At 48.8% G+C, this 13555-nt stretch overlaps 1 protein-coding gene across 3 annotated transcripts in view; it reads left to right on the forward strand.

The window, feature by feature from the left end:
- Nucleotides 1-360: 360 nt before the first annotated feature.
- Nucleotides 361-13555, forward strand: part of DIP2B (disco interacting protein 2 homolog B) — a 62400-nt gene continuing 49205 nt past the window's right edge. For 2 of the 3 annotated variants that reach the window (XM_032093838.1, XM_032093839.1), the window contains exon 1: nt 361-488. In XM_032093838.1, coding sequence (XP_031949729.1) covers nt 407-488 — 82 coding nt within the window. In that variant the 5' untranslated portion in view covers nt 361-406. The remainder of the gene's footprint in view (nt 489-13555) is intronic. The other variant, XM_032093841.1, reaches the window with a different exon arrangement.

Consider the following 13555-nt stretch of genomic DNA (forward strand, 5'->3'; position numbering starts at 1 on the left):
CAGGAGCGGGGATCGGGAGCGAGCCCAGGGCCAGGAGCGGGGATCGGGAGCAGAACTGGGTCCGGGAGCGGGGATCGGGAGCAGAACCGGGTCCGGGAGCGGGGATCGGGAGTGGGGATCGGGAGCAGAACCGGGTCCGGGAGCGGGGATCGGGAGCGAGGATCGGGAGCAGAACCGGGTCCGGGAGCGGGGAGCGGGAGCGAGCCCAGGCTCGGGAGCGCGGCCGCTGCCGCGCGGGGCGGGGCCGCGCGGGGGCGCACCGGGGCTCGGGGCGCGCGCGCCGCGCGGTCACGTGCCGGCGGCGCCGGGCTCAGCCATGGCGGAGGCTGCGGCCGCTCCCGCTCCCCCCGCGCCCCGCGGCCGCTGAGCCCCCGCCGGACCCGCGCCCGGAGCCCCTCCCGCCGCCATGGCCGAGCCCGCGGCCGTGTCCTCGCTGCCCCGCGAGGTCCGCGAGCAGCTGGCCGAGCTGGAGCTGGAGCTCTCGGAAGGTGAGCGAGGAGCGCCGGGAGCCCGGCCGGGCCGGCCCTGCCCGCGGGGCGCCGCGGAGCCTCCGTGTGAGGGGCCGGGGGTGGCGGCGCCGAGGGGTGCGAGGGGGGCTCGGGAGTGGCGGGGGTGGGATGAACGAGGCTCCGGGGTCTGTCTGAGAGGACCGGGGGAGGAAGGAAGGGCCCGGCCCGGGCTGGGGTTCTGTCGGAGCGGAAGGAGCGCTGGGAGCATCATCTGTGCGGGGGGACCCCCGACTGAGCCCGGGGATCCCCGGTGCGACCCCGGAGGGGCCTTCACCTGTCGGGGGTGAGTGACCTGCAGCCCCCTCTCGGGAGCGTTTTTTTCCTTGTGGCCTCTTCTCCGTAGCTCCCAAGCTGAGGATGCGGAGTGGGAGTGAGAGACCCCGGGACAGCCAGTTCTGGGGCGGGGGAGTCGCAGGAACTTTGGGCACAATAATGAAGACAAACCCTCTGTTCTTCCCACTTTCTGAATAAGTTCTTTTGCCATAATCGGTTCAGAGCATGCGCTTTTTGCTGCCTTTTTTTTTTTTTAACTGTTGTTTCCTTTTTTGCATGGGTTTGTCTTTGTTCCCCAGCGTTTAAAATGCTGCTCTCGGTACAGCTTTGTTGTGAATCTCCCTTGTGAAGCCGGAGGGCGAGGGATGAAGCTGAGGCGGAGGGAGAAGGTTGCAGTGCAGGTAGCTCAGATTTGCATAATTTTAATTTTCCTCCCTCCATCAGGGTACGGAACTTGATGCCAAAAAATCAGTGGCTTCTCAGGAGGGTTTACTGAATGGCTGGAATAACCAGAGAATCGGAATATCCTGAGTTGCAAGGGACCCTACAAGGATTATCAGTGTCTCTCTTAGCATTAAAAATTAAGAAAAATCAAGTTGCAGGCACATCTTTCCTTGCTCTGTTTATCCCAGAGCCCATAGTGCATAAAAGAGACTTATTGACTCTTTGGAGATCAGGAATTCACTCCCAGGGGTGAGCTGGGGGCTGTCAGGCCCCGCTGCCCACATCGGCACTCAGGGCTTTGCCAGCAGAAAAGGCCATGGCACTGCTTTCCTAACACAGCTGGGTTGTAGCTAAAGCCTTGATGTTGGCTGGTTGGGGGTTTTGTTAACTCTTTCTCAGATATACTTTCTGCAGACATTTAACTAAAGTGATAAAACTTTACCTGGTGTTTGGTTTCGGGGGCTCCGTGGTAACAAAGAATTGAGGAACGGTGGTGTTGCTTGAAATGTAACATTAAATAGGTTTTTTAAAGAATTTGTTGAATGTTTTAAGCTGTTGCTTGGATTTTCTGAAGTTTGTTTCTTGTGGCACTGAAAGCCCGTTACGGTTTGACCCTGTGATAGATTGTACTGCAAACTTAAAAAGAAATGAGCTCTGTTGCTGGACTGGCTGCTGTGACATCCCACTAATCTTTAACAAGCTGCTCCAATAGCTTCAACTTCGGTGCTACAGAGTGAAGTTTTGTGGGTTATGTAAGTAATTCTCTGAATTTTAAATCCACTGCCCCTTTGTGGGTTTAATACTTGGATTTCTTAATGTGCATATCGAGGATTTGTTTGTGCAAATCACTTCTTCCGTCAAAAAACCCACGAGTACAGAGAATTTTGGGTGACTGTGTCCCCAAGCTCTTGGGAACATATTTCAGGGGATGTTGTTGCTGAGATAACTGAGCTGTGGGAAGGGGGAGTGAGGCAGTGAGGTAATGTCATTGTGGAGTTCTTGAAAAATACGCCCTAGTTTGAGGCTTAAGCAGAGGGATTTTGGGGCCTGTGTGTGCATTGTTCAGCTGAATATAACCATGGGCTGTTGACGGTAAACAATATTGAATAGAAGCATTTTATTAAAAATGGCAGCAGGGCTCCATGTGCAACTGCTCAGTTGTTGCTCAGATAAGAACACTTGATCCTTTTTTTTCCCACCCCCTTGTTGCAGCTTCGTTTGTCTCTGGGCTTGGCTGTGGACTGCATGAACATTTCTGTCAGGCTTTTTTGCGTAGGAACACCTCGTTTTTGGGAGAGGAGAGGAGGTGCAGCTACCGGGAGTGGCCCAGGGTCCCTGCCCGCTGAGCTGGAGATGGCTCTGTCCTTGATGGACAGTGGGAAGTACCTGGCTCCGCGGGCTGGGAGCACAAACACTCGTGTGCTGAGCCTTGCTGTGAGTTTTATCCAGGCATTTGCTACTACTAACCACCGCAGAGTAGAGAATTCACAACAAAACGGGGGCAAATATAGTAATAAAACCTTATCTGGCGTTGTGGTTGTGAAAGGTGCTGCGTCAGCGAGCAGGATGCAAAGTGGAGCAGGATTACTTTAATGTATGCTGGAAATAGAAATCAGAGTTTGCAATGATGAGCCATGAGAGTTTCTTAAGGAACAATCTGTGCAGACAGAGCAACAGGACTAATTATACCTTTGGATTATTCCTTACTGAGCCTTGTGGTCAGTGCGGAAGTAGCAGCCATCCCATCCCTGAGCGCAGGGAAAACGTCTCCGAGAAGTAGTGGGACGTGTTTCAGGAAACATTAATCGCTCATTAATCAGCAGAAGTTGCATCTTACTGTACTGTACTGGGCCTTGGCGATGGATTTGAGACCAGCTCATTCATTTCGAAGCGTGCACAAGAATTCAGTGTCTTCTGTCGGTGTGATGAGCGTTTATACCTGGATCTCCACTTAGGGAGACCTCGCGTTCCCCCGCAGAAGGGATCGGTGTTGATACCTCTGAGGAAAGAATGTTCAAGTAACAGTAACTATGTATCAGCTGAGAATTGGGTCATGGAGCTGTGGGAAATCTGGAAACTGCTCATTACTCATGTTTTCCTTCTTTTCTCACTTTTGGGATATTTTTCTTTCTGGTGCTTTTCTTCATCTGTCAGTAACACCCACATTGTGCATCACTAATGATGGGAAGGGCTGCCTTTGTATTTACATCTGTTTCTGTTTGATGAGTGAAAGTGCCAGGGATATTAACTTTAAAGAAGACTTTCCCCCTCGTTTTCACACCGCTGTGAGTGCGGGAGCTCAGTCTCACCTTTGGGCTGAGCTGCAGCGCTGAGCGAAGGTGACTTTGGCTCCGCCACATGATGCTGTTCCTTAGAATGTTCTCAGTGTGTGCTGAAAGGTGCAGAGAACAAGGTAAACGCCTGAATTCATCCCATATTCGGTGGAAAACGTTAATATTAAAGCACTTCGCCACTGGGCTTGGGGATGTCTGGGTGTTTTTACACCTTGGGTGAAACATTCCAGCAGCTCCTCTCACATCGTCCCAGCCGTTAATGGAGCTGGGAAACTCTGGAATGTCCAGATCCAAAGGCTCTAATTAAGCACGTTCGGAGGATTTGTTTCACACAGGGCACGTTAGGTGACTGTTGTGCTGCCTGTGTGGGGAGGTGTGTTCTCCTGGAGGTGAGAGCTCTGGCTGTGGCAGCAGGGCAGCCTCCTGCCAGCCCCACTGCGGGGCCCAGCCTGGCTCTGCAGGGGTTAAACACCCACATAAAGAGCTTATTTGGCTGCTGGGGTTTGTGGCACTGCGGTTTCTGTCTTGCCTGGAGTTTTTAACTAGTAAAGGGGTGTCAGTGGAGAGAACTCCAGCTGGAGATGTCTGAATGTCCAGGGAAGGGCAGGGGAATTCCACCTCTTAGTAACGAGGAGCTCCTGTGAGCAGCTCAGGCCTTGGATCTCATTTCAGCCACTTCTGGGTTCTGTGACAGGGTTACCACTCCTCCCTCCTGCCTAGTGGGCAGGAGGAGCTGGTTTCTGTTTACTTTTCTACCTAAACACACATTTGCTGCCTGGTTTATGATTCTGGGTGGGTGTTTCTGTGAATGGTTCCGTGCACCTGGGTTTGTTCCTTTTAAAGCTGATTGTCTCTCACTGGAGAACCGAGGCTCTGTCTGCAGAGCAAAGCTTTGTGTGAGGATTTTCAGAAGCTGAAGAAACAGAAGGATGGTGGCATGTATGGAAAAAGGAGTATCAGCAAAAGGGTGGAAACTCAGGACTGAAGGCCAGCCAAATAGGATAGAACCTTACTGGAAGAAAACATGTTGACTCAAGCGAGTGGGTAGAGTCTTTATTTTGTTTGGCTTGAAAATTTCTTACGGAATCAGGGTATTTCTCTGATCTTTTAAAAATTGTGTGTTTCAGGTTGCAATCTTTGATTGCCAGGCGCCTGTCGAAGTAGGTGAGGACCTTTTTTATAGATTAAGCAGCTGAAGCACAGAATTTAAATTACAGAGGCAAAGGAAGTAATTGTCTGAGTAGGGACTGGCTCTATGGATTGTGCTGAGTGAGCAGAAAGGTTTCACTTCAGTTTCTTCCCCCACTCAGAAAGGAACTGTGGGCAAAGCACAGAAAAGGTCGAAGAAGAGCTTTATAAACATAAGCAAGTTAGATCTGATCAGCCTGTAGCTAACAGGACTTACAGGTGGTTTTTGTGCATTTATGCAGCATCTCACCCACAAGTCTTGCATTAGGCAAAACCAGCACTGGGAAAGCTTTAATGTTGCTTCCTTAATTTACCTGCAGGACTGGCAGCAGATGGGTCCCAAATCTGCTGAGAAATCTGTGCAGGGCTTTGACACACTTCTCTGCGTGCAGCCAGTGCAGGTGCAGTTTGAGAGCTTGGAAAGGCCTGAAACCCTCCTGGAGCCATCACAGGGAGCTGGCTGTGCTCACCCAGGGATCATCCAGCCTTGGTCGGCTCTACAAAGATCCCAGTAAGGATCCCTCATCTGCTTTCACTGTGGATGAAATTGTATTTTCTTTAGCTTCACAGCCCAGGAAAAAGCAATGTAAGCACGGAGCACATGGATTCCATGCAATGTCTGTGTCACAGGAAAAGCTCCAGTCATGACCAAGAGGAGCAAAGTACCAGATCTGTCACCAGTGCAGCAAACAGAAGGTCCACAAGATGATCACAGATTTCTGCTCTGCAGATGGTCAAAGCAGAATGATTTAAGTGATTAATGTTTGGATAGAGGGAGTTAAGCACAAATACTGGAAGAAATATTTTGGCTCAAGTGAGTGGGAGTCAGGTTTACTGTTGGTACATGATTGAAGCATGTAAACACGGGGAAGAGGAGGAAGGTTTTTGGAGCATCCAGACTGGAATAATAAAAAACAACCAGGAAACTTAAAGAATGTGCATATTTTTGTGTTGTCCCTTGTATACTTAGGAAATGAGGACTGAGTTTGGGGCTCTTTTTAAAAGCTGCAGCTCTGACCCTTTGCCTTGGGGAGAGGAGGAAATTAGAGGCTTTAAAGAGTCCTGCGCCTCCTCCCTGGTTGCTTCTGTGAAGCTTTGCAGGAGTTAGAACCAGTTTCCTGAGCTGGGTGGAGGGGACATCTGGTCGCAATGATTCCCAGTTTGGATTTTACGACTGTTAGTACTTCCAGGATGGGAGATATTTGCCATTTCAGCTGCCTGCTCAAGCTGGGAATGTTCACCAGATCTGTTGGCCTGGCACAGCTGCGCTAAAGCCGCATTTGGAGTTTGCTGTGGTGTCCTAGATAACTGATATTCAGTTTGCTATTTTAAATCCTGTAGCATGAAATATTGAGTAGGAAATGTGATGGGTGGCAGAGTAGCTGCACAGAGCTGCCGCTCTTCCCAACATGCAGCGAAGCAGGCAAGCCTTGGAGCTCCACAGGGAAGCGCACGCGGAGCACCCCTGGTGTTTCTGGTTCGTTGCTGATGTTGTGGAAAGGGTGATTGCTCCTTCCTGATTCCCTCTCTCTGATTAGTGTTTGTCATGAAGTTTTCTGTTCGCTGGATTTATCGTGTTTATTCAGTGGCAAGTTTCAGAAGCCAAAGAGTGAACTCATGGTCAGCATTCCCGAGGGATGGGCAGAAGCTGGAGAGTTCCTGTTTGCATTTCTTTCAAATACAATGTGCAGATAATTTCTTAGAATGGTTTTCTTTAAACCATGTGTCTCAGTTATAAAAAGCATTTCCTGAATCTCTCAATGAGTTGCTCAGTTGCTTTTTTGGACCTGGATTCATAGAGAGAGGAATTGAAGCATTTCTCTCTGTTGAGGCTGATTCAGTACAAAATTTTTTTGGAGAGCTTGTGAAATCAGGGAAGAGTCATCAGGCCAGGATGTCTCGTTCTATTAATTAGAATGGAAGACTTCTATTTGCACCATGTCTGAGGAAACATTGATTTATAGCTAACGGATGCTCTGCAGGCAGCAGCATTCCATCTGCTACACGAATTTTCCCATTGCGTTTCATGAGAAGTCTTGGGGAAAGCCTCACACCTGTATTTCTCATCTTGAATCATGTACTGGGTCGTTACTCTCGCCTGATATTTGGAGTAAAATGGCTGTCTCCATCAGTTTGTGTTCTTTTCAAACTTCAAAGCTGAGAGTTTGTGAAACACTGCTTGAAGTAAACATAGGCAGGACGTAAGTTTAAGTTACACTGAGTTTATACCAAAGATAATAATGTAATAGTAACATAACTTTCCTTGCTGTGAGCAAACACCTTGTTTTACTTAGTGTAACTTAAGCTGATAAAAAGGAAAAGGAAAGACAAAAAAGCTAAAAGTTTTAGCACTTCTCTGCCAACATAAACTCTTTCTAATTCTTGTTGACTTGAGAATTGCTGATGCAAACTAGGTCTTCCTGGCCTCTGAATTCCTCAGGGATGGGAGCCCACAGAGCCTGCAGGGCATCCATTAATACACTTTATGGACCCAGGATTCCAGTTACTGCCTGAGCGATCAGCGACGGAGCCCCTCGGAATTGTTCCCCAGCAGTCAGGCAACCTGCTTTTCACCAGCTCCATGTCCCTAGGGAGCAAAAACAACCGGGAGAATTGTATCCCTGCCTGATAAAATTAGGTCTTCTGTAATCTCCCTTGGAAGAGCCGGATGGCTGGCTGCCTTGAAAAACATATGTTTTAATGCAGGAATAATGCATTCCATTTAGGATGGCCGTAGCCGTGGGAGCTGGGTGACTGAGTGCATGGAGCACTCCCATTTTGCCTCTGGGATCAGGACTAATGTCAAATATCAGGTCTAAAGTGCAGCGGTGGAAAAGAATTGTTTGGGATGTTTTTCCTGTCTTTTGCTCTTCGGAGGGATATTGTTCCTGTGGCTTAGTCCTAAAGGAGCTGGACAAGTCAGCCTTTTCTTGGAGATAAAGTGTACACTGCGAAGATGAGTCAGTGTTTGTATTCCTGGATTTTAGCTCACTGCATTAAGAAATTTACTTGGGAATAGCAACACTGGTGTTCCTCTAGTATAGGTTTATAATTCATTTCTCTGAGAGCAGCACAGGTAGCTTTTGGAGGAAGTTCTGCTTTATCCCTTCCCCTCCTGCACAGAGGGGAACACCCCACAGAGCTTTCCTTTCCAGAGGAAGGGACCTGACAGAGCCCACCTGTCAGGAAGGGAGGGAAGGCACCACTGTCACTGTAGCCACGTCTCCATGGGGCACACAGAGCTCTCTGTTCCATTGGGAATCGATCCACATGTGGCACTTCCCCCTCTCCTTCCGAGCTGCTCAGTGCTGTGACAGGAAGCTCAGAACAAGTGTTTTCCCACTAATAATTTTCCATACGATCCACTGCTGTAGCTGCCACCAGGACGGGCTGTGGGTGACTGGGTGGGGTGTGGGAAGGGTGACCAGGCAGACGTGCTGTGTGTGTAGGACAAGCCATGGGAGATTTTGGAAGTGCTAGGTTTGGAACGTACAGGCAGAGTGAGTTCTGATGGGACATTTGGCTGGCCATAAATTGGAAGGATGTGATCAAAGCAGGAATGTTACAGCAGGAAAGGTCGAGGGCTGGAGGATGTGGTTTCAGGCCCTGTCCCTGTATGTGATTCCAGAAAGGGCTGTCGGGTGAGGACGTGCTTGAAGGAGGTTTTGGGTTTCCTGTGTTCCCACCCGCACCTTTAATGCATCAGCTCTTCATTTCGGGTGTTAATTAATCTACGAGGAGCCATTTCAGTTTGAAGCACCTTTTCTGGAAATGCTGTGATCTGCTCCCTGAGAGCAGCAGCAGCAGCAGCAGCACGTGTACGTCAGGGATGGCCTGATACAGCTGCTTTCTTTGCCTGCTGGTTGCATCCCTGTCATCAACTTTCCCTGTAATTATAAATGTGCACTTCTCTGGAAGCAGTGATCCCAGAGAGGAGCTGACCAGCCAAAAGAAGCCCCGAGGAGGGGAAGGAGGCTTTGAAGTTTTGTGCTTCCTTTCTAGCAAGAGGTAAGAGCAGAGTTAACAGTTGTACAAGGTCACTCTGGGCCGTGGTGTGAGGAAGGCGAGCGCTGGCCATTCCTGCTCTGACATTCCTGCTCACAATGTGCATTGTCACTGGGGTGAGGACAAGGAGAGTTCCTCCAAGGAGCTGGGAAGTGACATGGCAAATTCCAGGCTGTGATTATTCACCCTGTGGTGGAGAGCGGAGTCAGGGAGTCAGGTGATCGGAGCGGGAGATAAAAGTCCCTGATCCTCGTAGAGAATAAACAGATCTGCAGTTATTAAACTGTGCTGCCTTTTTTCCCCCCTTAATTGAATACAAGTGGAAAATGCCTATTAAAGGTGTTCCACTTCTGGCATTCAGGAGATTGCTGTGTGTCCCGTGGGGTGGTTGGAGCAAGGTCCTGATGGCGTTTGCGGGGCTGCTCGTGGTGTGTGATGAGGAAGGGGAGAAGTTCACTTCAGATAGCTCTGTGCTGCATGTCCAGGCTGGAGAAAAGCATCTCTGTTCTGTGGTGTGTCCTCAAGAGCTGCATCCCAGGTTTCATAACCAAGCCCTTGGCAGCAGCGTTGGCTCAGGCTGCTCTCACCTCTTAGCACCTCACTCTTTCCATCTCGGGGAGCTCAGGTGCCGCAGCTCCGCGGAAAGCCGTGAACTTTGGCAAACTGGAGAGGGCACGGGCTGAAGCTTTTCGGAATCTAAGCTGTATTTCTTTAGAAAATACCAAACCTTTTACTGCGTTTGGGTTTCATGAGCAGTGAAAGAATTTGTAGGTAACCAAATTATAAATTATTTTGAGACCGTTTTTTTAGGCTTTTGTGTCAATCCTGACAAAATACTGAACACGAGACTGAAGCCCCTTGTGTTACAAGAAGGAGCTCTCTGAATGGCCAAGTACTCGTGTAAATGTTTTTTGAGACTGAGCCCTGTGTTTATTCTTAGGGCAGAAACTTTAAGTGATCCCTTGTGGATTAAAAAAAGAACAATTCTTATTGTAACTGGAATGAAAACCTCTGTTCTTACGCAATTTGGGATTGGAAGTTGCTGCAGTGAAAAGGGGGAAGTATTGTTATTTTGAGTTCCCAGGCAGGAAGCAGGGGGGAGATGCACAGGGTGAGGTGAGCAGCTCGGACACAGAGCAGGGGACATCACAGGACCCTCTGTGGCTGAGGGGATGTTGTCACTCACACCGTGACATGTGCAGGCTGATTACCAGCGAGTGGATGTCTCACTGTGCTGCATGTTCAGGAAGTTTCTCCATGATGGTGATGGTCAGGTTTGGTTGAACGTGATATAAACCCCCACTGTATTTGTGGGGTTTTTCCTCTCTGCTTTAAATTTTCAAGTCCTCCTTGAAAATGTCCTGATTTTAAAAAGTCACATGGTGCAGAAAGAAGTCAATTACTGAGTCCCAAATAGGGAGAATTGTGGATGAAGGCAAAGCAAATGAGTCAGATATAAATAATCCTATTATGTCTTGGCTGCAGCCACACCTAGAAACCTTGAGCAAACATTTCTGTGTAGTTATTCCTGTGTTTGATACACTTTGCTTGTTAAGTCCTGTTTTAAAATTGCAGCATGTAAAAATTTTGTAGGGCCAGTTGCCATTTGTGTTAAGGACTTGGGAACATTTTTTTTTAGTCATTTTGACCAGAAGCACAGAGACATGAGTTAATTTGCTCTCCTATTTCCCCAAAATCAGAAAAATCTATAACCCTGGAGCTGGTGTTGCCTTGGAAGGCTTTCAAGGCAGTTCTTTTTGCAGTAGGCCTCCAAAAAAAATGTCTGGCAAGAAGAGCAAACAGGAAGATGTAATTAGCCTTTGCCTTTTGTGTATCAAATTCTTGTTCATTGGACAGAGCTTTGGTAAAACACTTTCAGAAGTAGCTGGTTGTAGCATGGAAGCTGAAAGGAAAAGCATTTGGATCCAGCAAAGTCATACCTGATGTTCCTGTGATTCCTGTCCTGTGTCTTAGGGAGTAATTACTCACCTCATGGTCTCCTCTCTTTCATGGTGGATAAGCTGATTTTTAATAAATCTGAAAAAAGCCATTTTTCCAGGTGTGACTTTAAGAAAAAAAAGACAATTTGGACCTTTCTCCTCCCTGCCTCCTCCGATTCCAGTTCTTCTGTTGTAGCTCCTGTACAGAGGGGCCTAAAATCTCCCTTGTTACCCGTGGCTGTTGCTGATTCCGAGGGATTAGTACCAGAGGTCAAAGTTTGGATTTTGCTTCTTGTCCAAACACGTTCCATTTGCTTTGCACTGTTCTCCTGTACTGCCTGCTCTCCTTTGGGCTTTGTCCCAGGAAATGGGATCCTCTGGCTCCAGAGAGCTGCAGAGATTTGTCCTATACACACTTCCCTGCCATCATCCTTCCCTGCAGGAATCCCGTTCCTGGAGGGATCCTTCCCAGCTGTTGCTGTGCAGTGGGACAGCTGATGGTGTTCAACTCCTTCACTTCCCTGTGGCATGTGAAGGTGATTCCTGGTGTTGAACCCGATGGGAAAAGACAAATGGAAATCAAGGTTCGTGTACTGGCAGCTCTCAGGGATGCATTTATGGAGGCTCACACTCATTGACATTGAGTCTGTGGCAAAGGTGACATTTTCTCTTTCTCACCTTCCAGATATTTAATTGGATTCAGCAAAGCACAAGGGAGGGAGACACAAGATAAGGGGATGATGGTCATAGAAGTTCTCCAGGATGCCAGAACTTGGCCTCTTCTCCTAGAAAAGTGATTGTTATGTTTTCTTGTTTAAAATGATGGAAGACCTTCCTGGGAATGTTTGAAGTGACAGACCAGGTGAAACAGTGTGAACACAGAGGTGTTGTACGGCACTGCAGGCTCCTCTTCCAGCAGAGACGCAATGATTTGGGCAGAAGGATAAAAGGAGAGAGTTGGCTGGAGAACTGGGGAAGGAGAAAATCTTCTCTGAGAGTTGAGTTTGGCTTCAGGTTATGGAGGATCTGACCCTGGTGCGGCTGGGAGCGTGTGCGTGGCTTTCTGGTGCTCCCACCCTGCAAAGTGACAACCTTGGGGCTGCGCTGGTACAGCTGCTCCAGGGTTTGGGTGCAGGACCTCACAGGCACAAAGAAATTCACAGTATTGCAGTGGAATCCTGGATGCCGTGAGAGGAGTCTGTAAAATAGACCAAGAAAGGGAGGAGAGGAACTAGCGAAATAGAGAGACCTGGGAAATGTCAGAGCTGGTTTTTCTATGATTCTGCTGTCAGCAAGAGCTATTTCAGAATAGTTTTCTGTGGGTGAAGTGTGACAAGAAGTCCCCAAGAGGTACTGTCACATTGGGGTAAGCTTGCAGTCGTTGGATTGTTTCCACCATTCAAAGAGATCGTTTGAAGCTGTTTCATGGATTCCTAGTTGAAAGGTGCATTTCTGCTCCCTCAGCACATTCTGCCCCAAGCAGTTGCAGGCAGATCTGTGTCTTAACTCACTAAACCAGTTAATGGTGGAGCTCTGAGCACGTTGTCTGCTGTCTCCTGTGACACTGTGTTGGGCATGTCAATGAAAAGGACTGTGCTGGCTGTTCCAGGGAGTTCCCCCGCCGAGGGGAAAAGCTGACTTGGGTTTCCTGTGCTGTCCTTTCCCTCTGATTGTGCAGGGTGCGAATTCAAAGCTGCCCCGTGTTATCTGTGGATGGAAGCATATCTGAAGAGGAAGAAGGCAGCAAGGCTGGGCAATGTGCCAATTGCTCCAAGCCTTTGTTAAAGACTAAAGGAAACCTGCGTCCTTTGAGGCACTGGTACATCCCCAGGGCCTTCCTTGGCCTCTCTGGGAGGGAGGTGAAGGCAGCTGCTTGGAAGCGATCACACACTTCTGCATGTCAGCGTCCATTAGCTCTCGAGGCCCTGTTTGTGTTTGAATTTGAAGATCTTGTGCTGAATTCTCAGGATTTTCCACCTGTGGGTCTGTCAGGAGAGCACTGACCCCGTCCATTGAAACCAGGCCACGGGGAAGGATCTTCTGCACAAGAACCCCACGGAACCGGTCCCTTACGGAACGTCTGGGGCCCGCGTGTGACCTCCCCCTGCTCTCAGGGTAGGACACGTCTCCAGTGGTCAGGCTCCTTAGCTCTGGGGAAGGTGCCTCTAGGATGTCCTGGTGTCTCCATGTGATAAATTCCTCATTCTCAGCTTGCTGCATGCAGAAATATAAAGGAAAGGCAAACTCAGGTATCAAAATAAATGTCAATTTTAAACAAGTGCAACCAAGCAAATTAAAAATGGGCAAGTTTTCATGTTCGGATCTTTACCCTTCCTTTTCCTCTGCATGAAAAGAAGATTTTGGAGTGATTTATGGCTGTCATGCCAGGCTTCTCAGCACTGCTGGGTACAGCACTGTCTGTCAGTTGAGCGGTTGATTTTGACAGGCAGCACTTCTGGGCCAGGGCTTTTTTTGTTCCTCCTTTTAGAGCTTTTAACATGAAATATTCAATCCTGCCTGTGCACAGTGTAACTGGTTCAGGTCTCACTTCAGAGAACGGCGAGCACGGTGTTGGGTTGTGAGCACATCCTGCGTTTGTGGCTTCTGTGTGGTTGTGGATTTTCATGGAGTTGGGGGCTGCCCATGTGTGACCTGGCGGCCCCAGGAGGAATTTTGTTGTGTCTTCCTCCAGCAGGATTAGGGCTAGAGGAAACAGCTCTCCAGAGTTTCCTGGGTAAATCGGAGGTACTACAGCCTGCAGGTGTTTCTGTGGATGCTCAGACTGGTTGTCACTGCAGGTCTGTGCTGTGTTCAGTAGGAACGTCTCAGCTGGGATTCTCCAAGGAATTAATTTTATTTCTGTGTTTTTTATACAGTTCTGTGTTGTGCTTGTAGAATCCCA

Source organism: Corvus moneduloides, chromosome 30, assembly GCF_009650955.1.
Source record: "Corvus moneduloides isolate bCorMon1 chromosome 30, bCorMon1.pri, whole genome shotgun sequence".
Lineage (NCBI taxonomy): Eukaryota > Metazoa > Chordata > Aves > Passeriformes > Corvidae > Corvus > Corvus moneduloides.